The sequence below is a fragment of the Channa argus genome, chromosome 1 (assembly GCF_033026475.1).
Source record: "Channa argus isolate prfri chromosome 1, Channa argus male v1.0, whole genome shotgun sequence".
NCBI lineage: Eukaryota > Metazoa > Chordata > Actinopteri > Anabantiformes > Channidae > Channa > Channa argus.
This window is the reverse complement of record NC_090197.1, coordinates 41,030,803-41,055,850: the sequence shown is the minus strand read 5'-3', so window position 1 is coordinate 41,055,850 and position 25,048 is coordinate 41,030,803. Positions and strand designations below refer to the sequence as shown.

The 25,048-nt window shown below is 40.5% G+C and overlaps 2 protein-coding genes across 12 annotated transcripts in view; one reads left to right on the top strand and one right to left on the bottom strand.

Moving 5' to 3' along the window:
* arhgap22a (Rho GTPase activating protein 22a) overlaps positions 1-11,379 on the top strand; it is a 14,881-nt gene extending 3,502 nt beyond the window's left edge. For both annotated transcript variants that reach the window (XM_067521169.1, XM_067521178.1), the window contains 9 exons: positions 2,791-2,987; positions 3,825-3,912; positions 8,130-8,258; positions 8,410-8,620; positions 8,697-8,829; positions 8,907-8,980; positions 9,392-9,513; positions 9,636-10,638; positions 10,727-11,379. In XM_067521169.1, coding sequence (XP_067377270.1) covers positions 2,791-2,987; positions 3,825-3,912; positions 8,130-8,258; positions 8,410-8,620; positions 8,697-8,829; positions 8,907-8,980; positions 9,392-9,513; positions 9,636-10,638; positions 10,727-10,946 — 2,177 coding nt within the window. In that variant the 3' untranslated portion in view covers positions 10,947-11,379. The remainder of the gene's footprint in view (positions 1-2,790; positions 2,988-3,824; positions 3,913-8,129; positions 8,259-8,409; positions 8,621-8,696; positions 8,830-8,906; positions 8,981-9,391; positions 9,514-9,635; positions 10,639-10,726) is intronic.
* On the bottom strand, positions 11,348-24,994 carry mapk8a (mitogen-activated protein kinase 8a). Of its 10 annotated transcripts, none has more exons than XM_067521244.1 (12): positions 24,855-24,994; positions 19,090-19,256; positions 18,512-18,641; positions 17,777-17,835; positions 17,523-17,661; positions 16,804-16,969; positions 16,455-16,526; positions 15,380-15,562; positions 15,151-15,275; positions 14,982-15,045; positions 14,080-14,157; positions 11,348-13,259 (listed from the first exon to the last, which is right to left on the bottom strand). In XM_067521244.1, the coding sequence occupies exons 1-12, from the start codon at positions 24,888-24,890 to the stop codon at positions 13,081-13,083; spliced, it is 1,398 nt and encodes a 465-aa protein (XP_067377345.1). In that variant the 5' UTR covers positions 24,891-24,994; the 3' UTR covers positions 11,348-13,080. The 10 variants fall into 10 exon arrangements, with proteins under 10 accessions (XP_067377345.1, XP_067377355.1, XP_067377363.1 ...); XM_067521254.1 differs by lacking the exon at positions 16,455-16,526 and adding an exon at positions 16,000-16,071; XM_067521262.1 differs by lacking the exon at positions 24,855-24,994 and adding an exon at positions 24,703-24,741.
* Positions 24,995-25,048: the final 54 nt, after the last annotated feature.

Sequence of the window (25,048 nt, the reverse complement as noted above, 5' to 3'; positions counted from 1 at the left end):
GAAGTCTACAGACAATTCCTTGGACTTCATGGCTTGTATTGTGTTCTGACACACAGTCTTAACTGTGGGACCTTATATAGACAGTTGTATGCTTTTCTGAATCATGTCCAATCAACAGAATTTTCATCAGGTGGACTCCAATCAAGTTGTAGAAACATCTCAAGGATGATCAGTGGAAAAAATATCCACCCAGGCTCAATTTTGAGTGGCATGGCAAAGGCCATGAATACTTATGTACATGTGATTTTTGTTTGTTTGTTTTTGCAAAGATTTCAAACAAACTTCTTTCATGTTGTCCTTATGGGTTATTGTGTGTAAATTTTTTAAGGAAAATAATGAATTTAGTTCATTTTGGAATAAGGCTGTAACATAACAAAATGTGGAAAAGGTTAAGCGCTGTGAATTCTTTCTGGATGCACTGTAAATCACAACAGTTGTCTGTCAAACATAGTTTTTCTGACCCAGGGTAAAATCCACCTGTGAACACTGAAGTCAGGGCAACACATATGCATGCCTCTCACATGAATGTGCGAAGATAAATATGGAAGCTATAAATTACAACAACAGCGGCTGACACTGAGGTTACCCCTGATGAAGAGTAAAAATACTAGTGCTCTTCATAGCAGGGGGTTGCCCTAGCCAACAACACTCTATTTCAGGTGGCTTGGGGCAGTGTGACAGTTCCAAATTATCTGAAGGAAATAGACCAGAATGTTACATATGACAATAGCACTAAATAGCTATGACAAAATGAAGTACTTGTAAAAAGAAGCATCAAAACCGCAATGTGTGTGTGTGTGTGTGTGTGTGTGTGTGTGTAGACTGACATGTTGATTCATTTCTATGTCTTGTTCCAAACCAGACCATAAAAATTAGACCATAAAAGATGATGGGAAGGGGAAGTGCCTCCTCTTTCTCCTTCATGAAAAAAAAATGGGAAAGTACAGTAGCCACTTCAGTTTGCTTGGCACGTTTCGCACTCTTGCCATCTCTCATTTGCTGTAATGGAATCTTTGATTAGATTTCCAACTCTGCTGTTCTCCGAGCCTTTTATGCAGCATCATTCTGGGCAAATATAGCATCACAGAGCTGGACCTCCACTGGGGAACTTAGAAACTAAGATATCAAACCAGAATTCCAAACAGTATGTGGAGCCTTAGAGGAAAACATTATTGGTAAAACGGAATATTCAAACTGGATAATGAAATGGTGTTGAAGCCTCTCTCTCTCTCTCTCTCTCTGTGGGTGTGTATATATATATATGTATATATATATATGTATATGTATATATATATATATATATATATATATATATATATATATATATATATATATATATATATATATATATATATATATGTATATATGTATATATGTATATATATATATATATATGTGTGTGTGTGTGTGTGTGTATATATGTATATATATATATATATATATACACACACACACAAACACACACACACACACACACACACACACACACACACACATATATATATATATATATATATATATATATATATGCTACTTGACGATATTCGACTTTGAGGTGAAATTTCAGAATGCACCTAAAATGATAACCTTTACAGGTGAACTTAATTTGACATTCTCTAACAAGGTGATTAACCGCAAAAATCACAAGTGTCTGATTCATGAATCGACCACTAAATGTTCTTGTTCAATGACAATTTTTATTTAAACACTCCTCTTAATGATGCTGTTCACATTTTCCATAACTTTCCTAACTTATATCCCTAGTAGTGGAGATATTTAAGTTACCAGCTTACAATGTGATGCATTCTGACAGATTAAAGTATCCACCAGTTAAAAAAAGAAGTTTTAATTTGCTTAATTGTGACTGAACATAACATCAAAATGTTATGTTCATCTAACTACAATAAACTGTAAAACTAACTTTGATGGATGGATTAAAAATGAGTTCCTCTCTGAGACTTCCTGACTCTTTAAGCAAATGTGGCAAGGCCTGTTGTTTTTATAGATGCATGCACTGCCTGTTTCTGCTGTAAGGACACAGTTTTTGTTCATAAATGCTTCACGTGATCTCTGGTTCTCTCCCTTCCAAGCAATCATGACTGTGAAATGAAGGACATCCAGGAGGGGGGGGAGGGGGGGGGGGGGGGGGGTGTATTAAAATGAGCAGTCCAGACAGAGAACTGATTAGCAAGAGCCAAAGGAAACAGTAGAGAGCAACAGAAAGAGAGATTTCAGTGGAAGCCCTTACAGATACCTTCCCTGCTGTCCTCAGCAGAAAGCGAGATGCAATTAACAGGAAAAAAAATATGCAATTGATTTATCTCTTCTCTCCCTCTGCCTTCTGTTTATCTCTCTCCCTCTTTCTTGTTGCTCCTTTCGCCTGTTTTTGCTCTATATGTTTGGCATACAGATGCCAAGGCATGGAATCAGTCTGTAGCAGTTAAAAAGCAACCTGACCCAAAGAAGAAATCCTCTCTTTACAGCTTTGAAATTGAGTAAATTATGAAATGTACTAGTATAGATAGATGGATTCAATTCTTAAGTAAAGGGATCTTTGCAACAAAATGGAGGCCAGGACTGGATAGATTTAAAAGGAAATCTGGATGCATGGTCAAGCCCGTGGGCTGTATCCAAGAGAGACTTCTATGAATAATAATTGTAGATGGATGTTTTTTTTTTCCTGGAATCAGTGAAACAGCAAAACAATAATATTGCAAAGTAACTGGTATCCTTTGTAACTCCTAAAAACTCCCCTTGCCTCACTTTCCCTCTGTATATTTGTCCATGCAGCACGGTCCAAGAGCATGGTGCTTGGAGAGTTGTCTCGGGTTCCCAGGCCATGCTCTCCTCTGGATCTGGAGAAAGCACTGAAGGCAGGCTGGCTGAAGAGGCAACGCAGTATCATGAAAAACTGGCAGCTGCGTTGGTTTGTCCTAAGGACCGAAGCTCTTTATTTCTATAAGGACCAGGATGAAACCAAGGCACAGGTCATGCTCACAAAATCTCCCCTGTTGCCCCAGGAGGCAGCTGTGCTGTATCTTTGGATTAATTTGAGGGCTGATACATATTTAACATTCATGAATGTAACTCATTAGTATTTCTCCTCTGGGCCACAATGGTTTCTCCACCTCTGAAAATAGCTTATTGATTAATTTGAAGCAGGTGATAAATAAACATTTTAATTCCTCAGGTAAAGTGGGGGATTTTTTTGCATTTTGTTAGCAGGATTTTTAAGCTAGTTCATGTGTAAGTGTAACTTTTTGTGATAGATATCCAGTCAACCCTCCCCCACACTCTCCATTAAAGATATTGTGTGTTGTTATTGTCCTGCCACACACACTAACATTGTAGTATATAGCTGCCTTTGGTTCTGCTGGAAGGACGTTGAACTTCTCTGTGTTGGAGGGATCAAAAAAGCAAGTATCCTACATCAAGTAGCACCAGTGGGATGAATAAATGAAGTGATGTTTCCCTGAGTCATTGCTCCCTCCATTATCATTATCACCCTCTGTTGGGCAGACGCTTAGAGGCCAGTGTGCTACTCTACAGTATATTATGTATACAGTATAACATGTACTACACATCCAAGTCAAGAAACACTAATTGTATGATTGTTTGGACCTTAAATACTGATTTGGGTTTTCCCTCCGTCTCTCTCTCTCTCTCTCTCTGTCTCTCTCTCTCTCTCTCTCTGTCTCTCTCTCTCTCTCTCTCTCTCTCTCTCTCTCTCTGTCTCTGTCTCTCTCTCTCTCTCTCTCGCTCTCTCTCTCTCTCATTCTCTCTCTCTGTCTCTCTCTCATGCCTTATTCGCTTTTCTCTTACAGGGTTGTATACCTCTTCAGGGCAGTCAAATTAATGAGCTTCCTGCCAATCAGGACGAGCCTGGACGCCACCTTTTTGAAGTCATTCCAGGTGAGTTGGCATAGTGACAACTCTGCTGTGTAACCAAAGTACTTAGTATGTACATCTTGCTGAAGAGATGCTGAAACATCTATTTAGTATAGTGCCAACATGAAAACCCCCCAGGGCTCACTATATACTTTGATTAACATTTTGGATAAAATCCTAAGATATATATTTTTTATGCAATTGTAGAAATTCTGATTATAATGTACATGACCCAAAATTCATTAAAAGCTACTAAAACAGGTCCTAATAGTTGTATGACAGATGCAGAACAGCAGAAAGGATATAATTGCCATGGTTATGTGTCTTGGATATTAACCATGATTTAATTAATTAACGGTGTGGGGTGGCATGATTACAGTTAGAACAGTGGACAGTATGTCCCATAGATCATAGTGTTTGCTTGGGTTAAATGAAGAAGGAAGAAAGAAGCTATAGCCGCTCTTTTATACTAGCAGTAGATGTTCAGCATGGGCTTTTACTGCACCCTGAGAGTTTATCCTGAAGATGAGGTTTCCATTAATAATTGTAATAAGTTTTCTCATCTTTAAAAGTCAGAGAAGAGGATGCCTTGCAGAAATACACTAATGATCCTTGACTGGGTTACATTGGAAAGTAGTTTAAACAGTTTAAATCTATTGTATATATACGATCCAAGTTCAAAAAAACTTGTAACGATGTGTATAACATAAATAAAAACAGAATGCATCAACCCATATTTTATTCACAATAGAACATAAACAACAAATCATTTGTTGAAACTGAGGCATTTTACGATTTCATGGAAAATATTAGCTAATTTTGAATCTGATGGCTGCAACACATGTCAAAAAAGTCTAAACAGGGTGATGTTTACCATTGTGTATCATCCCCTGTTCTTTTAACAACTGTCTGTAAACATCTGGGAAGTGAGGAGACCAGTTGCTGGAGTTTTAGGAGAGGAATGATATCCCATTCCTGTCTGATGCAGGATTTTAGCTGTAAAGCTTGGCAGAGGTTCACCAATCTTCAACTAACTGTATCTAAAAACTGTAAAACAGGAACAATGTTCCTCAACATAAAGACTTTGAAGATCAGTATATAATATAATCAAAAGACTCAGAGAGTGAGGAATAATCTCTGTACACAAGGGACAAGGCCAAAGGTCAAAATTTGATGTGGGTGATCTTTATGCCCTCAAGTGCCACTGCATTAAAAACAGACATGAGTCTCTACTTACACACTGTCCCAACTTTATTTGAATTGGGGTTTTAGTTTATAAACACTTTATTCTCTGCCTTTCTGTATAATTATAATTTCACTTTTGTGGGGGGCAGGTACTTGGTGACCTCTTGATATAAAAAGTGACGTACTCTCCTCCAATGAATGACATAGTATACTGTATACAGTACATATGCCGTACATTTATTCTCATACCTATTCACACATTTGCTGTATCTGCTATCTGTCAGCAGATTTTATTGCTACTGCAGTGCTGCATAGTGGTAAAAGGTGCACACTGTATTATTTGCAGATGACTGACCCTGATAAAGGCCACAATATAAAACACATTGGTCTGGCAAAAAAGTTGTTCTTTATACTGCAAGTGCTGGAATTTTGACCTTATTCAGATTTTCAGATGTGGTCAAATCTATTGCATAATGTACACAGTGGGTGTACATTAATACACTGTTGTTGCCAGTGCTTTTATTTGCTGGTTGTACAGTGCCTTACAGTGTTCACCCCTTGAGAAGTATTTACCTTTTCTTTTCAACCAAAAATCATAAACAATTTAATTAATTTATTTTTCTGACAAGAAATTAAAAAAAGTTTCTTTCATTGCCAAAAGATTTTCAAAAAGTAATGTAAGTTAATAAAAAATATAAAATTCAATTAACTGATTGTGTAAGTCTTCACCGCCTTTAAATCATTATTTAGATGCTCCTTTGGTCACAATTATAGCATTGAGCATGTGTAGATATGTCTAAAATAGCTTTAACATCTGAACACTGCATTTTATCCCTCATTCCTCTTCTCAGAACTGCGCAGGTTCTATCGGGTTGCACAAAGATTGTGAGTCAAGGGCCACAAATCCTCACTTAGATTTAGATCAGGGCTCTGACTCCAAAACATTAACCTTTTTGTCTTTAAACCATTTCTATGTAGCTATAGCAGTGTGCTTGGGGATCATTGTCTTGCTGGAATACTAATCTCCCAAAATGTAATTCTCTTGCTTACTGTATCATGTTTTTCTCCAAGATCTCTATAATATGCTGCATATATTTTACCTTCAGCTTTACAAGTCACCAGGGTCTGCTACAGAGAGTCATTCCCACAACACGATGCTGCCACCACCATGCTTGACCATGAGGATGGTGTGTTTTAGCTGATGTGCGGTGTTTGGTTTTCACCAAGTGTATGATGATTAAACAGCTCCATTTTGTTCTCATTAGACCAAAAACCTTCTTCTAGCTTCTGACTTCCGAGTCTCCCGCATGTTCTGGCACTCTCTGGCTGAGACTTAATATGACCTTTCTTTTAACAGTGGACTTCTCTTTTTGACTCCCATAAAACTCTGACTGATGAAGAATCCATGAAATAGTTGCATGCATGTTCAGTATGTACAATATCTCTCATCTCAATCATAGAAGCTTCTAACTCCTTCAGAGGAATCATAGGTGTCACAGTGATTATCCTCACTAGTCTCCTACCTGAGATGCCACTCAGTTTTTGAGGATAGCCTGCTCTAGGTAGATTTACAGGTGTGCCATACTGTATCTCTTCCATTCCTTAATGAAGGATATAGCTGTACTTCACAGGATATTCACTGACTTGTATTCACTCACTCTTGTTGTCTCTCACTGATTTTTTAATTGAACTTTCGCTTGAAGTTACTCTGCCTGTTTTTATTTACGGATTTATTTATTTATCTTCATGCTGTAGCTCTGGCCAGGATACTGATTCTCCAGTGATTGGACCTAACAGGTGTATTTTAGAGGGTTTTACTTTTATTACTCTGGAAGAGCACCAGCAGAATGCTACCAGAGATAATATTGTACTCATTACTCATGTAGCAATTTTAAATGTATTGTAATGCTGCAGTCCATCAATTTGATATTGATAAATGGCTATTTTTTAAATACTACACTAGAAATGTAGGATACTATAAATTATTTCGCATTCCTATCTATTTGTTTGTTTCTCAATTCACAGGCAGCCAGAAAGGTGTTAGGTCATTTCACAGCAGCTTTGAAGTTAATTGACATTAAACACTATGCTTGTTCTGATAAATTACCTTCATTTTTAATTTTCTGCAAACCACCAAATGGATACCATTGGTTTCCATGCCATAAGTTGATAAAATGTCGTTTTAAAATCTAAAACACTGTAGTGTGCTTTGGAAAAGAAAATGGTTGGCAAGCATGCAAATTATATTAAATTTGTATTAAATAGGGTAAAACATGCAAATACACTAGCATGGTCTTTTAACATGTAAAGTGGTGTCTAGTGTCACTTTGTAGAGAAACTTTGTTAGTCAAATGACAGAATGAGAGACGTGGAAGAATTGTGCTGGACAGAGAGAGAAGAAACAGAGTGAGGGGCCTGGTGCAGTTGCTGGTGTCCACTGGGAACAACGCTTTCTCTGGGTCGTTTCTAACACACACAACACACTATGCACCACATTGCAGGACTTAGTAATGGATGCAGGTAGTGATACAAAGCCTAGAATCAAATCCACCCATCTTTTCGATTGCTTTGAAGGGTTTCCAGCAAGACAAATGTAAGAGGTGGTGCACCTGTGATATGCTAAAAGGAGCTTTGTTGCTTTTAGAAATTGAAATTAATGTTTGCTCCTCTCCAAAAGCAAGTGATTATAAAGTTGCATAAAAGGAGTGGGATTCACACAGTGCAATCAAAGCTAAGCTAAAATAAACCCAAATGTCAAATTCAAATGTCAAAGCGGGTGGTATCCAGCTGTGTTCACCTAGAGGAAGAAGAGACAGAGCTGCATGACGGAGTCTTTGTACATTACAGGGGGGGCTCAAGCTAATAAGGTTGTTGATATTGTTGATATTTATACAGTATCTGGTTGAACTGACTTGTTTACAGATGATACACTTTATGTGAGCAACAAAGCAAACTCCAGAAGTGGTTTCTGTTTGGTTTATTGTACAGTTCTGAGACCTGCTAGTAATTTTTGTTCCTTTCATTAAGAGAGACATCAAATATGGTTGTTGTTTTAGGAGGTGGTGGAGAAAAGGACCGAACAGGTATAAGCCATGAATCATACCTGCTGATGGCAAACTCTCAAAGTGACATGGAAGAATGGGTCAGAGCCATACAAAGAGTTATATGGGCTCCCCTTGGAGGAGGTACTGTAGGATTTACAAACATACACATTGTCCTACATACACATATGTCTACATACAGCAGTCATTATTGTATAAGTAAATATATTTTGTTACACATAAGGAGGTTGAAAGGTGGTGAATTGGTATTTATTTTGTATGCTTTGCTCTGCAGGTGTCTTTGGACAGCATCTAGAGGAGACAATGTTGTACGAGGCTCAGTGTGGCCCTCAGCTTACGGTCCCTGTGCTGGTCGAACAGTGTGTGTGTTTCATACGTGAACATGGACTAAAGGAGGAAGGCCTGTTCAGAGCCCCAGGACAGACCAATCACGTTCGAGAGCTGCAGAGTGCTTTTGATCGTGGCGAGAAGCCAGTGTTTGACAGGTGAGTTGTTGGGACAGGGGATTTTAGCTATTCCAAGCTGTGATCAGTGCTGGACAGTGTTCTTTGTGTCTTACAGTACTACAGATGTCCACACAGTGGCATCACTGCTAAAGCTGTACATACGGGAGCTTCCAGAGCCTATAATCCCTTTCTCCAAATACACACAGTTCCTATCTTGTGCTCAGCTACTTACTAAGGATAAAGAAATGGTAATTAAATTATCTCTTTGGTGATATATTTTCAGACTATTGACTTGGGATTTAACACCTTTTTTTTCTTGTTTAAGGGTGTTACAGAGCTAAGCAAACAGGTGAAATCCCTTCCTCAGGTCAACTACAACCTCCTTAAATATATCTGCAAGTAAGTAAACACTGTCTTGTTTTTTAACTCACTGATTTTACTTTAGCCAAATTTATTGTTGCAGATGTTTCGTCATCCACTGACTAAGGCCCTGTCCGCTTCTTATACAAGAGAAATGCCATTCATTACACCCACATCCTCGTCATCCCATGATGTGACATCACGTTCAATGGCTCTCAGTGTGTATAACTGCATGTCTTCCCTGCCTTCTGCACCTAAAAAAACACCATGTTCTGAGCCCACACACCAGCCAGAATCATGACTCAGTTCCTTCTCTGCAGTTTCTCTCGAGTTTGAAATTTACTGAATAGAAACACACATGGGGTTTTTAATAGCAGTGCAGTCGATTGCTAAAGATTTTTTGTGGAAATACAGTATGTGATGCTCACACACTGGTTCCTGTCTGCTCAGGTTTCTAGATGAGGTTCAGTCTCACTCCAGTGAGAATAAGATGAGTGTTCAGAATCTGGCCACTGTGTTTGGACCCAATATCCTTCGGCCCAGAGTGGAGGATCCAGTTACCATGATGGAGGGTTAGTGATAATGTCAAAATTATCTGCAGAAACATTTGTGACAAAAACAATCGTGCACAATGCCATGAAGTATTTCAAAAAGCTGTGTACTTGTATATATGTGCATTTGTCATCATAAACAGGAAGTTCACAGGTGCAGCACCTCATGACTGTGCTGATCAGCGAACACTCTCTGCTTTACCAATGTGACGAAGCAGAAACTGAGACGAATTCCCCACATCAACAGCAGAGTCCAATTATACGGGGTAAAGTGGAATGGATGTCACAAGAAGGCACTGATCCCACACTGTCCTTCAAGATCCCTAAAGAGAAACCCCAATTCTCCACCCCTTCTACGGACAGTAAGCCAACTGCACCAATCCCCAATACAACATCTGAGAAGGTTGAAGATGGTCAAATAGAGGAGAAGGGCAAAAGTAAGACAGAGGAGAAATTGGACAAAAAAATAGATAGCAAAACTGAAGAGAAAAGTGGAGCTGATGTAGCTGGTAGTCCCAGTAAACAGTCCAAAGCCCTGCCCTCCTGGAGGTGCTCCTTCAAGGGCAACACAGCATCTGGGGGAACGAGAGGGAAATTAGGGGGATCAGCAGGGGACGTGTCAGCAGCTGGTGGGAGCAACTGGCTGATGAATGGCCTGTCGTCCCTCCGAGCTCACAGGCGCACCACCTCCTCTGGTGAAAGACTGAAAGACTCTAGCCTGTCACTGAAGGATTCAACTCTCTCCCTTAAAGAGACCACTCTTTCACTTAAGGACTCGCAGAGAGATGAGTCTGATGAAGACTCCTCTCGAATATCCCTGTCTCACAGAGCCCTTCTTCCAATCCACCGCATGTCTGCCTATGACAATGTTGCCCCCTCCAGTTTAAGCTTGCCTGCTGAAACCTCCATCTGGACTTCCTTTGAGATCTCGTTGGCTGAGCCAGAAGGAAATGATAAGGCAGTAAAAAGAGTACAGGGTCAGGAAATACCTACAGAAATGAGAGATATTAACAATACTCAGGATCACAGTGCAGGTGCTACTGAGGATGATCCTGCTGAAACAGATGAAACTCTCACTATCATGCTGACCCAGCTCAAGCAGGAGCTGAAGAAACAGAGGACGAGCTATGAAGCCTGCATTAACAAGTAAGTTTGAGTCACTTGTCATTTCAATTCGAACAGCCAGTTAAAATCAGCCTGATGCCTTATTAATAAACTCCTCTTCTTCTTTGAGGTTGGAGGAGTCATGTGCCAAGTACCAGTCCCAGGTAAAATGCCTTGAGGAGGAGCTGGACCAGGAGAAGAAAAAGTTTCAAATGCTGGGGATCCGACTCAGGAACTCGGAGCGGGCACATCAAGACGCAGAGAATCGAAATATTCTGCTCCAGAAAGAGATGGAGGAGTTCTTCAAAACCCTAGGAGATCTGACCACAGGAGCTACACGGACCAACTAAACACGACCAACCTGCCTTCAGGAGCTTGATTACTGGGATGACCAGCCAGCCCCAAAGCTTTAAAGACCCAATACCTCTCGTGTAGTGCTACTTGCCACCTTGTCCTTTTTAGTACGGCCGTCTTGTGCCTACACTAACCAGTGCCGGTGCCAAATGCAAACTCCTCTGGACAAAGCACCTCTCATTCTATCATTCCACAAGATTCCTTACTATTATACTCAATAGGTCATGTAGCTTATTACTGACTAAATTTATCTGTAAGAAACCAGGAAAGGCCTTATTGATGATGTTAGTCTTTCTTTACACATCCTTTTCACTTCCCATACATATACATATCTCATTGACTTGCAGGAAAAATTGACTTGATTGGGGAAAAAAAAAAGACAATACAAGACAAAAAATAAAATTCAACTCTTTTTATTTAATGGAGTTGAAGATTGAAGACAATTTTCATTTCGAGTGTATACAATAGGTCTGTTAATGACACAATTCCAGATCCAAAGGCTAAAATTCAGATATCTAGCCTTATAAAAACGCACTGCATTTTTAACTTTTTTCTGTCAACCATCAGAAGAGTGCAGCATCATCCCAGTAGTACTAAATGGCTTGCTATTCTTTCCTCTAAATGTACCTGTACTAAAACGAGATTTGCTCAGAGAAAAGTCATGCGTCATCTATTCTACTTTTTCTAATTTTGAGGAGATGAAGGAGAGGAAAACAGCAAAGGAGGAAGCCACAACAATTAGAAAAGGTGTGGGCCATAAGGGCCATGTGTTCCTGTCCTAAAGGGAATTCTGGGCACGGATGCTAAGGATTACTGCCTGGAGCATCCGACTATGAAAAGGGCAAAGGGATAGGTTGGAGTATTTGAGCCATCACATACTGTACATCCAAAGGTTACCATGGCAGGTAGCAAATTCCCATTTCCAGACTTTCAGAAAACATACATTTTCAGTAAAATGTACAGGTCATTCACTAAATATACTAATCTAGAAATTATATTGCACATAAAACAAAATGAAACAAATGCATATACATAGTACTTCTGAGTGAAATATACATTACATACAATAGATGCCTCCTAGCTTGACATAAATAAATAAATAACACAAATACAGAAAAAGTCTTTTTGCATTTCTTTTGAATTGTTTTGTCATGATATACATACTGTATCTTCAAAAACGTGTGTGAGCAAAATGTGAGGTAGAACTCAGAAAGACGCACCACAGAAGAGAGGAGCCTCTGCCACAGAGACAACTAAAAAATTAATAAATCACTGAAATGAGTAAGGGCACTTAAATTAAAGATCTAAACAAGCAGACAGCTGTGGATAATTTCTGAAAAAACCTGCCAGAAGGGTAAAGTGACCAATTTAGTCTCAGGTGACAGTCCCCAAATACAGCACTCATTCTAACCACTACAGCTACCTATGATCGTTGGCTCCTTACTATGTCACATTACTATTTATTTACATTCACTCTGTTCTTTCTTATCCAACATACCATCACCTACAAATTACATCTAAGTAAATAAGTTAAAATACAATTAGTTTTAGTATGCTATAGTAAAAAACTATTCAGTTTCATGGCAATAAACCATCTGACTTCTTGTCAGGATCCTCACAATCAAAAAACCTGGATACACTAACACTTTCTACAAGAAAGATGAGGACCAATGTCAAAATAAAATTGGCCATTTGCATTAGGATCCAAGATTTCCTATATTCTAGTTTTAAACAGAGTTTGTTTAGATTTAATTAAATTAAAATACAAAATTCCAAATGAAAACTTAAGAAATACAGTCAACCTATATTGCAGTGCTTACAGTATAGTATTCAACTGTATAGCTGTAGCTAAAAAAAAAAAAAGCAATGTGTAAAGTACTCCCCTCTCTTTCATAATATACATCATAGATTCACATCAAAACATAATCGGTTTCTTTGCAGCAAAAATACAGTAGTAATCATACAATTTCAAACCACAGTCATTTACACCAGTACAGGGGAGAAGAAATAAAAACAAACTGTACCTTAATTGCGCAGTTCTACAAACTAATGTGAGAAGTTCTGTTGGCCTAAATCATCTACCATCACACACAGTGATGAGGAAGGTTTGTGTTTGTGTGCACTTGTGTGTTATCTGCAGCAGGCCAGAGCGCTTAGAGAGGTATGGCTGTCCAGGCTGCTGTCAGTTTCAGAGGTCATGGTGGGGTCACTGCTGTCAGTGGGCTCTGTGGACATTGACGAGACATCATTGGCTGAGGAAGAGGAAGAGGATGAGGTGGGCTGAGGGGGGCTTTCGATCACTGCTGCACCTGTGCTGCGAAAAAATAAATATCAACGCATAGGTTTCATTGAAATACACAGGATTCTGCCAATGTTTGTATTATATTGAGTGACAATATGTACACAGAGCTGTAAAATTCCCAGAAAGCTAAATTTGGTAATTGGCAAGTCAAAAGAAATTTATGTTAAAACTGGTCTAAAGCTTGTTTAAAGATTAAAGATTAAAGTTGTTTGCTTAATACAATTATATTTTATGTGTCGTTAGGAGAATAAAGAAGATCTGAGAGTAAAGGTACAATGAATTAAGAAAACTCAATATAATAAGAATTGGATATTAAAAGTCTCAAAAGTCATGTGAATACTGACTATAGCAAGAAAAAGGTCCAAATTGCACTTTTGTTTTGCAAAACCCTTGTTTATGTGGGTTTTCTATTGTTACTGTCCTATTAGCAGTACAGTGCTGCTGGTTATTTACTGTCACTAATTACTTTATACTTTGTGACAATCTTGAAATATGTGCCACTTATAATCAGAATTTTTATTATGGCCCTAAAACAGAGTTGGGCTGAAATTTTATGTGTTGTCCCATCCAAACCTTAGATGCAAAATAAAAAAAATCAAAAAAAAAAAAAAAAAAATCACCATGTACACGTTAATTCCGACCATGTTCTGTACAGAATCTTGTGAAACAAAATGCGATAAAGCTGAAAAAAATAACCACTTTCAGGCTTACGTCAAGCTAAGGATAAATGCCCATCATTGGAATCTGACAACCAACAAAAAAAATGGATTCACTGTAATTCGTCTTTTCTGCCTTGATTTATCCCAAAAGTTCTAATGATTACTCACCTAAAGGAGCTGGCTGGCCTCGTATTACTCCATTTTTCATCCACTCTTCCCATTCAGTTACTTCCTTATAAATAAGCTCTACAAATGAAAAAACAGAAAATGTTAGGGAAAGTAAAAAGGGCAGATAGAAATTACTGGTGAATGTATCACAGTACGTGATAACCTTTTTTTCCTGTAAAGTCAGAGAGCATTGAATACTTGCAGTCCAAACAGCATCGTGTTTCTAATGCGGGCAAGCTGTGCTGGAATGAGCCTTCTAAAAATGAGCGAGGGGTCATTATCACCTGAGATGGGTTAGGATGAGCTCATCGTGCTGAACAACTGAAAGTGATATTTACTCACAATCTCTCATGCTCCACAGAATCAGGTTCCCCACAGTGGAAAACACTGAGGGTCTTTAAAAGGGGATTTCAAGTCACGAAATGTAGCCTCTGGCAACCACAGCGAAAACACGGAGCTCCTTGGGCAACAATGTCTGTAAACAGTTTTCTACACACTCACTGGATACTCCAGTTAATTTCTTTACACTGGTTTATTTTTATATTGTCCATGAATAGAACATGTGACCAATGATAAGCTGCAAAAATATAACCAGCTGATCATTTCTTTTACGTCTAAAAACATCAGTTTGGACAAAACTGAACATCCGAACTATGGCAGAACTAGCACAGTTACAAATTTAAATTGTAGGTGTTTTGTTACTTTATCCAGTTCATTTGGTAGTTCGCTTTAAACCAAAATTCAACAATTTTAAACAACTAGATATTTTAATAAATGCATTTCATCAGACTGTTCACCTTTAACATTACTAAATGAAACCTATAGGGCAATGTACCCAAACACTGTTAAATCCTGGGCTGCCTAAGGAGCCAGAGGGTAAATAAAACACAGAGAACACCAACCTTTCCACTCTTCTACAGTATGCTCCCTCTCATCAAGCTGTTTGTCTGGGATCTTCGGAGGGGGCTGAGAAAGAGAAAAAGGTTTGAATGGCAATGTCAACTTTCCGCTTTAAGTCATGTAATTAAAATCTCAAGTGACCCATTTAAGAGTCATGCAGTGTCCACATACCGCTTCCACTTCGGCTGGGTCATACCACACATTAATGTAGGGGTGCTGCAGGGCCTCATCTACAGAGATGCGCTTGGAGGCATCGATCACTAACATCTTAGATAGGAGATCTCTAGCTTGGCTTGCTGAAGGAAAACAGCAAATAGATAAGATTCTGTGTTTCATCACTCATTTTATGAATGGGTTGTTTATAGTACATGTCATGATATGATATACACACAAAAAATACCTTTGAGTTTGTTGTGATCAGAGTCTGCAGGGAAGAGGACATCTGGGAAGAGTTTTTCAAAGCTGTATCCAGCATAGCGTGGCCTGTTTTCGACATACGTTCTCACTGACTGGTTCAGCTTCATTAAGAAATCTTGAGATGGAGTGCCTAGCTGCTCAATTACCTTGTTCCACTGGTCAATGTCTGAAGTATAAATGTTAAGGAAACAAGGCAAACACGCACTGTAACACACCATTAGGGCGGCACGGCATTTACCTTTCTTTGAGCTGCACACACCGGCACAAACTACTTGTGTAGTTTACACAGAGAGAGACACACAGAGAGACAGAGAGACAAATGACCTGATCTGTGATGATGCAGCCACTCATTGCTTTCCTGCACAGCTAATGCATAACCCCTTGTACACACTCTCTCAGCAGCTACTGGCCTTTATTTCCTGATTCTTCTTGAAATTCACACATGTGTGGGAGCAGCAGAGCAATGATGAGGTCATGTTCGGCAGGTGGAAAACTGCATAATGGATAGCAAGGTGACAGGGAGAAGCTCTCGGCGTGGCGCTGAATCTCTTCACACAAAATGATGTGATGACACAGTGATCAGTCAATGAAGGGGAAGGATACGATCAGTGCCGGGGAACAACACACTTCCCCGGATCATCTCGGCCACTATGCAGCCCACTGACCATACATCCACTGGGTGTGGATGTTTAGATGACAGGGGGGTGGGCATGCAAACAAAATGTTGGAAAAATAAAAAGCACACCAAACAGTAAACACGTGAGAGGAATTCAAACAGAATTGCAGTGAAGTGATGATGTGAGGAAAAGAAAATGGAGACCATGCAGCATCAGCCAGATATATGAGAAAGAGCAAAGCAGTGTTGAACTTTACAGCCCATGACTCATAGAAAGCTTAAAATATTACATTTGGCTACATTTACAATTCCCCACAGCCTGGCATGAATTATTGCATTTTAAGCGGAAAATGAACAGCCCTGTGGAAAACACACTTTTTAAAATGTTAAAATAGTGTAAAGATTAACAGTGTGAAGAAGTATTTAAAAGACCCAAGGATACAGTCCCTTCCTGGGAAGAGGATTTTATGGCGAACCATTTCTGCCAGTATGCAGCCCACAGACCAAATGTCCACTAGTGAAGTGGAAAAAGTAGCAAAAAAAGCCAATAAGAAGAAAGAGGAATGAACAATCACAGGTTAGTTACATGTAGAAGGCCAGTTAGGGAGTGATTTCATGAAACAATATCCTATTACATACAGCATGCAGTTCACACAGTGTTAACAGCAGGACTTTTCCTCACATCCCTGTATATGGGTTGTTATATCTCACTCAAAATACATTTTATATACTGTATACACGTCAGTGTAGACTGACAGACTGAGACACGCAGCAAATAGATGATCACCAACCATTTGCTTGGTAGCCCATGCCCAGGATAACCTCAGGTGCTCTGTAGTAACGTGTAACCACATAAGGTGTCATCAGGAGGCCAGTGGCGGCCGTCCGAGCCAAGCCGAAGTCCAAAATCTTCAGCGTACAGTCTGACTTGACAACTATGTTACTGGGCTTGAGGTCCTACATCAAAACACAGACCAAAATTTAGTTTTTAGATGTTCCTTTTCTCATTTTTATATTCAATGACATCAAAACATATCGTTTTTAGCAAAGCTGTATGCTCAAACATGCATGACATATCCATCATGACTACAATCTAGTTAGTAGCCTGTAAGTTCAGCTCCTGCTGCAGCTTTCTTAAGGTTACTTTTTCTTTGTTTGTCTGCAGTGCAAACACCTTATTAAAAGGTACTTGCCAGCAGCAAATGCATTTCAAGTTTACATTTTCCAAATAAATGGAGTAGTAGCATTTCACGGTATTGATTTAGTTTTTTTCCGGTTGCTTTATCATTCATTCTGAGAATAACGTTTTGTTGAAGAAGTCCCTTAGCCTAATAAATTAGTAACGGTTTTGTTTTTAAATAAATGCCTTTAATCGTCATCTAACAGTATTCCAGTTGACTATTTGCCTTAACACTGAGTGTCAAGTGTCACAGCAGGCTTAACAGTTCCCCCCCTCGAGCAAACTGGCCTGGCATTCATCTGTGTAATCTCAGCCAGCTGATACCCTTACCCTGTGAATGATGCCGGCAGCATGGAGGTGTTTGATACCACACAACATCTGATAGAGTAGATAGGACAGTCTCTCATGGTCCAGCTCCATCTGAATGACCTGACACAGGTTGGCATCCATTAGCTCCATCACCAAGTATCTGACAAAGCAGAAACAAATACACAAGTGGTTGAGAAGCATTAAATAAACTCACAAGATAGAGTAAACATATTTTGTGAATGATAAATAGTGTATGGTCAAAAACAGTTACTTACACATCTTGGAACTCTTCGAATGATTTTTGTGGTGTAAATACATTTAATAGGCCAATAATCTGTGGGCATAAATGTACGCAAATAAGAATAATGTTTTTATGACATTTAAATGCCCCATCATAGCACAAGCTGAGCAGTGTTGCTTGAAGTGTACATTCAAACACCAGACCACAACATTAACATTCTGCAGTAACAATCTGCACCTATTACTCAAGCTACAGGACACAAACCATCTAAGTAAAAATAATGGATGTAGATCAGTATTTCTAGTATCATGAGCCAAACCTGACTGCAAATAACTGGTAAGAGGAAGTTTTTAAGATACTGTAAGGGCAACAGTGGCTGCCTCACGTGATATCAGCAGACATTTGGTTGTATAATCAATGGCAGATCCTAGGGCAGTTTTCTACAACACACTACTGACACTGTAAGCTTACAGTAACTGATCAGGCTGGATTCAAATCAGTTCTACAATTTTTCACTATGATTATACAGAGTATGAAATACTGACAAGTTAATATTAGCTTACATTTGGAGTTTTTTTAGAATTACTTACAAAAGTCTATCATTAGACAAGTACAATAATAATAATAATACGTTTGGCAACACTTAAGCTGAGTTAAACAGTAAAAACTTAAGCAGACAAATAACATGTTGAAATTCTGCAATTCATAAACGTCATCTCGTCCACTGATGAAAAATAATAATTGTCTAATGTAATATTTGCATACTTACATTTTTGTGATTGACATATTTCATTAGGACTAGCTCTCTGTATGCCCTTTTGGCATGGGTTTGATTTTGAAACGGCCGACTCAGCTTCTTGATGGCAACATTTCGTTCAAGGATTTGGTCATAAGCGGAGCTGAAGAACAAAGTTTTGTAATTATTAAGTAATTAATTGCAAAACATGATCAACATTCTAGACAATAGATGCAATACCATATAAATAAAGTAAAACAAGAACCACAATTTACAGCATATACGAATTTAATTATAGTAGGTAAACATTGCCCTGTTCCAACTTTTTTGAGATGTGTTGCTGACATCAAATTCAAAGTGTGCCAATATAAAAAATATCTGTTTAAACATCTGATATGTCCTTCATGTTCCATTGTGAATAAAATATGGATTGATGAGATTTGCACATTATTGCATTCTGTTTTTATTTACATTATACACATCATCCCAACATTTTATGACTTGGGGTTGTCGTATATTCTTTGGTTCTCATCAATACGCTGGTGGCATAATGGAAAGTGTCTCATATTCCTCTAAGCAATAAAGAATAAACTTGAGGTTGGAGCACTTACCAGACGATTCCCTGTGCTCCTGAGCCAATGGGTCTCAGATTCTGGTATCGCTTGAGTACAGTGAACGTTGAATCTCCAACATCCAGGCTGTAGAACTCTCTCTCTCTCTTGTTTTTGTTCATGGCAAAGTCTTCAATTACGGCTTTCTTTGCATCAAAAAATGTCCTCTGTGTACACAAAGACAGACAAACATTACAAACAATATTTTGCACTGCCAGGACAACAGTACAGATCCCACATTAGCTGCTGAGCAAACCAGGCGAAAATTAGAAAGTCAAATGAAAATCCCTGTTCCCAAAGCAGCAGATTAGCAGCAGAAAAGACAGTCAAATTTCACACTTGAGCAAGCACTGCAGTTCCTTATCTCACCAACTCTGCAAACACGCCAGGATAGACGATTTGATATCATCAGCAGTGGTGGCAGAACAGCAGGCCACTGGGAGGTCTACTCCATCATATGAAACATAACTCTCACAGTGACTCTGTCACACTGGAAATCCAAGCTCAGTGATAATTCCTATGATTTTGGACTCCAGCCCAGTTCTACAGGCAGGTCTTCCACAGGCACATGCTTACTGGGTCAAGTTGCACCATGCTGTGAGCCGGAAGATGCCAACACAGAGATGCCCAGTTGTGTGCATGAGGTTCCCAAACAAGACTCATTCTGCATTAAAGCTAAAATCTAAATAAAAAGGACTAGAATCTAATATCAGCTTCCTTTCCTTTAATTCCGTTCTTACATAAGCAACACATTCAGCCTCCCCATTCTCCCACTCACCCAACACAACGTCCATATGAGGGCTATAATTGCCAGAATAAAATGCGTCACCTCGCCTTCTGTTCCTCCACCGTCACAACGACGTACATAACATCCGGCTCCCTCACAACATGAAAATAGACATTTCGCTTTTTTCAGATGGGAAGACAATCTTGTCTGAGCTATGATGGCTCCATTATCATTGCTGTCAGAGTGCTGTACTGTTGGTGGTATTGACAGTTCTGTACATACAATCTGTTTTCTAATAATGAATAAAATTAAGGTCAGGTCAGTACAGGAGGGTACTCATAAGTTGACAGTTTTACTTGTTTAATCTTTTCTGCTTTCCTAAATTGCTATTTGGTAACACACACGGTTCATTTTAATGTCCCTGTTGTGAAATAACTTGTATTGATGCTTACAGCTCCCTGCTGCATCAACAAATTCCTCTGAATCAATTACCCCCCAATAGATGCAGTTATGTCTCAGATGCTGTTTTTTTACCCAGATATCAGCTGCAGCTACAGTATGCAGCACATAGGACAACTGGATGTTCTGAAATTTGAAGCCAGGAAGCTATATCTACTTGTGTACCCTGCAAAGCTAAAATACAGCAGGGTGATTTCTAAAAAGAACTGTCATATAATTACTTTGTTTTCTGCAAATTAGCTACCTGAGCCTAAAGGTTTAATGAATGGCTTCCACAAACCAAGGACAATTCCAGTCCTGGCTATGTTTTTTTTTTTTTAATTGATTGATTGAGTTATGTGGAAGCCACCTTTAGGCTCAGGTAGCTAATTTGCAGAAAATATATATAAAATATAAAAAACAAAAACACACAACCTTGCCACTGTTTTACAACAGTGTATAATACTAATACAAACATGGCTAAACAGCACAAAATTTAGATTAATATATTCTAACAGCCCGGCTTTGGACTGCGGCTCAGTTGGTAGAGCGGCCGCCTACCAACCATAGGGTCGGAGGTTAACGCCCTGCTCTTCCCGACCACATGTTGAAGTGTTTCTGGGCAAGACACAACCCCCCCCCACAGCCCAGCCCATCCTCAGCCGTGCAGTTCCGGTCCCAAGCCCGGAACAATTGGAGAGGGTTGCAGCAGGAAGGACATCCAACGTAAAAACTGTGCCAAATCAGCATGCAGATAATCGAAAGGACAACAAACGTCCATGGACCATAAGGGGGAAAGGCTCCTCTAGCCGCTAAGCCTAGCTTATTTAAACTAGCTTAGCTTCGCCACCTCACACAGTTAGCTGCTCTGCATGATGGCTGCTACATTGGTGTCAGAAGTGGGATCGACCATCTGGTAGACACCGTGATGGAGCGTAGCATAGACAAATTAGAACGTTCAGTCCTAGAGAGCAGCGTGCTGCTGGAGCGCTTCAAGAGGGAGGCTGACCTGACGGCACCAGTGTGCTCTGCCCGCTGCCCTCCATGCCGGCCAACACTCCACCGTGGATGGAGTGGCGAAGAGATGGCAATTCATCTGGCCCTAGCCCTGGAGGGCCCTGCCTTACAAGTGTCCACCTGTTCCCAGTCGATCGTCGAGAGCTCTGAGCCATCCCCACCACACTGAACCAGAGAATACCTGGGGAGAGAGAGAGGGCTAGCCGGGCCCAGCCAGCCGTGGTCACCCGACGATGACCAAGGGGCAACCGCTGTGGGGAACCGGGGCATATTGCCAGGGCCTGCCAGCCCAAAGCCAAAGCCTGCTGGCCCACTGGGGGGCAAGTGTCATACCAGGGTCCATCATCTGTCTTGGTCCAGAGACTGTACCACTCTGGTCAGGCCCGAGTGCCGCTGGAGGGTCCCACGAGACACTGTGGGAGCCCTCAGCCAGGACCAGGTGCACCCCAACAGCCCCACTGAGACCACTACTCCCCAGGTTGAGTCAACAGCCCCCTCTCTGGCTAACGGCATCCTCGAGTCCTCGGACAGCCCCTGGGCTGCACTGATGGTCATGGTGCAGAAGAAAAGCAGGGAATGGCACCCCTGTGTTGATTATAGGCACTTTAACACAGTAACCAGCAAAGACTCCTTCTCACTGCCCCCCCATTAACGATGTTTTGCGGGTCCTGCTGGTTCAGCTCCTTGGACTTACACAATGGGTACTGGCAAATGGAGCTGGCCTAATGGCCAATATGAAGCCCGGCCAAAGATTGCCTTTACCATATGGCAAGCACTTTGGCATTTCAAGGTAATGGCTATGCAATGTCCATGCCACTGAAACCTCTTAGGGGGGGAGTGGTGTAGTGGGCCTTCTACCTAACCAGCTAGAGGACTGGCATAGTGGGCCCCGGGGCACTATGGGTAGAGACGTGTAAATAGCTCTATATGTTGGATGTGTGTAATTTGCGTTAAGTTGACGATTCTAGGTGTGTTTAAATCTTCTGGTTCTGTTGGTTGTTTTAGTTATGTCATACGTGGTGTATGTGTTGGCCGGGACCATAAGGGGGAAAGGCTCCTCTTTGGTGGTTCCCAAAATAAACTCCGCTATCGCTGGTCACAGGGGTAGCTGTGAAAAGGCAAACACTGTCTGTGTTTCTGACTCATGCTAACCAGCTCGAGACACTCGGGGTCGTGCGGTGTATGGGAAACAAGTGTTCTCTCTTCCGCCTGCCATTTTGGAAAGTTCGCTCCCGTCGTAGCCTGCTAGTCCCTAAGCTAACCGCTTAGCCTACCTTAGTTACAGTAGTTTAGCCTTAGACTCGCCGCCTCCCACAGTTAGCTGCTGTGCACGAGGGCTGCTACTCTAGAATACTGTTTCCATGGTTAGAATACAGCTTTATGGTCTCTCAATGCACATCAGCAGATTAGAAAAAAAAAAAAAAAAAAGGCAAACCCATATTCGCAACTCGTAGATAATTCTATCTCAAATTATCATCATATATACAGAAGCACCCATTCCAATGCTGAAACTGTCAGTTCACGCACGTATGCAAACTCCCGGGAGAAAATCAAGTTGCCTACATCTCCCAGCCACAGATAAACAGCAGAGACGAAGAAAGACCGCTACTGACCCATTATTTATTTCTATCCAATGACGGTGTGTTAACCTTGGTCACACGACCTTTCGTTTTGCCTTCTGCAAATGTTTAGATTACTGCATCAGAAAAAGGGCAATGCACATATGCTAACACCTGGACACGCCGAACTCAGTATAAGAGCACGTTGCAATGATAACAGGCATATCGTGATTTGATAGGGCCTGTTTGTAAAATACAGCGCGCACTCGGGAGTGAAACAAGCCGCTGCCTCCTGCGAACGCCACAAACATGTAACATTGGAGAACCTTAAAGGGGAGTATTTAGAACAAATATCGAGCAAAGCTATAATGTAACACCCTTAAAAATCACAGGAGTGGTAAAGCAGCATGCACATAACGACATACGACCCTCCCCCACGGCCAAACAATAAGAACCTCCGAGGAGGAGAGGTGCGAATCCTCATCTTACCTCTGTCATTCAAATCAAAGTATCGATCGCCGCGTTCCGATCAGCGATAAAATGTGCCGAGCAGCGGACTATTTGTTTAATGCCGCCGGTGATGAGTGATTTATTCCGTTGTGTGGCTTAAAAATACATGACCTCACCAAATTCACTTGCCTACGTTTCCATCTGGTTGATACTGACAGGCCAGGACGCGCAGTGCGCACGGGGCATGCGTCACTCATCCAGAGACACACCTACCTCGTCCTCCTCCTCCTTCCTTCCGCCTGCCTGATTTTCTCTCTCTCTCTCTCTCTCTCTCTCTCTCTCTCTCTCTCTCTCTCTCTCTCTCTCTGTCTAGCTAAAAAGGTTAAGGATGTGATGAATGAGATGTTATTTATGATCGTAATGTCTGCAGTAAATTTACTGTGGATAATTGACGCTGGAGTCAAGGAAATCATAGACCCAGTGCTGCATAATGATCAGTCAAAGCGCAGATATAGGCCGTGTATCCATCCAGCAGCTCATTACACATGTTGTGTGTGGTTTGCTGATGATTTGCAAGATGATACTGCATAAAAGGTACAAAAGGTACACAATGAAATAAAGCAGAGCTTCAAACGAGATTTAAAATTTCTAAAAAGATTATGATTTGTCCTGTATTCTCTCTCTCTCTCTCTCTCTCTCTCTCTCTCTCTGTGTGTGTGTGTCTTGTCTCTTTCTTCCTTCCTTCTTCCTAAGCTAGTTAATTAGATCCGTTTAAATTCAATAAATGCCTTTCTGCTTTTTCTTATGAAACCAAAACATTCTTAAACTTGGAGCCCTGTTTTTTTCCTTGACTGACAGGTTAATATGTACATGTACAAGGAAAAGAATATTGTTGTTTTCATACAACATAATAATCCTGGTGAACACGGGGAGAGAGGAGAGAAATTCATTAAAAAAATGAAATTTCACTTAACTCTTGAGTGTTTTGTCAAAAAAAAAAGTTGACAAAATTATTATCACTCTATGTTAATTGGTTGGCTTTTTAGATCCAGTAAATACAATTACTGGATTATGTGTCTTTTTTCTAAGGTAAACAGTAATATTGCAATGATCAGAAATTCTCTAAAAATAAACTTTATTTGCAGAACAAGCAAGGCAATATCGGACATTTTTCAGTCCCCTATAGATCTACAGCCCGTAATAAACGGGGATAATTTGTGGACTGTGACATGCATAGGCTCTGCGGAAGCCCATAGCATAGTAGTCAGGGTACCATCCAGAGTTCATCCATCAGTTCCTATGCGCTACAACAGCGAAGGTATCCACGGAGCCATGCTCTGCAAAGGCATGTGACTGAGTAAGGACATTAGGTAAAAATGCGTTAGCTTAGCGCTGAGTGGTTTCAATTCTCCCTGCACCCACCTCACAGCCCTGGATGGTTGTCATTTATCCTTGTCCCTCCGCAGACACCCCGGGGCCTGCAGCGAAAAGCGCGCGACAGACCTGGGAGGCGGCATGGATAAACGTTCCTGCACCGACTCCCGCAGGAAGACAAGGATACTACGATTTCTTACCCCTTGTTCGAAGAGAGCCCGCAGTGTTATGATCATTGTGGGGGAGCAGCCCTACAGCAGCAGGCTATAGTCCAATGTCGTTCGTCCTTCCCAGGCTTCTCCGTAGCGCACCTACCACCGGGAAGCCACCGCACCTTTGGGCGTCAGACGGATTAGTTAAATCGGTGGAGCTGATCTCACGCCACCCGTTGTTG

Bases quoted from the DNA above. Each gene is read 5' to 3' on its own strand.
- mapk8a (XM_067521226.1), bottom strand. From the start codon at position 21,350: ATGAATTGCCATCTCTTCGCCACTCCATCCACGGTGGAGTGTTGGCCG. The intron at 18,642-19,089 runs GTAAGTGCTCCA...TTTGTTCTTCAG, and splicing joins GGAGCACAGGGAATCGTCTG to CTCCGCTTATGACCAAATCC. The intron at 15,046-15,150 runs GTATGTGGACAC...TCTCTTTCTCAG, and splicing joins ACCCAGCCGAAGTGGAAGCG to CCCCCTCCGAAGATCCCAGA.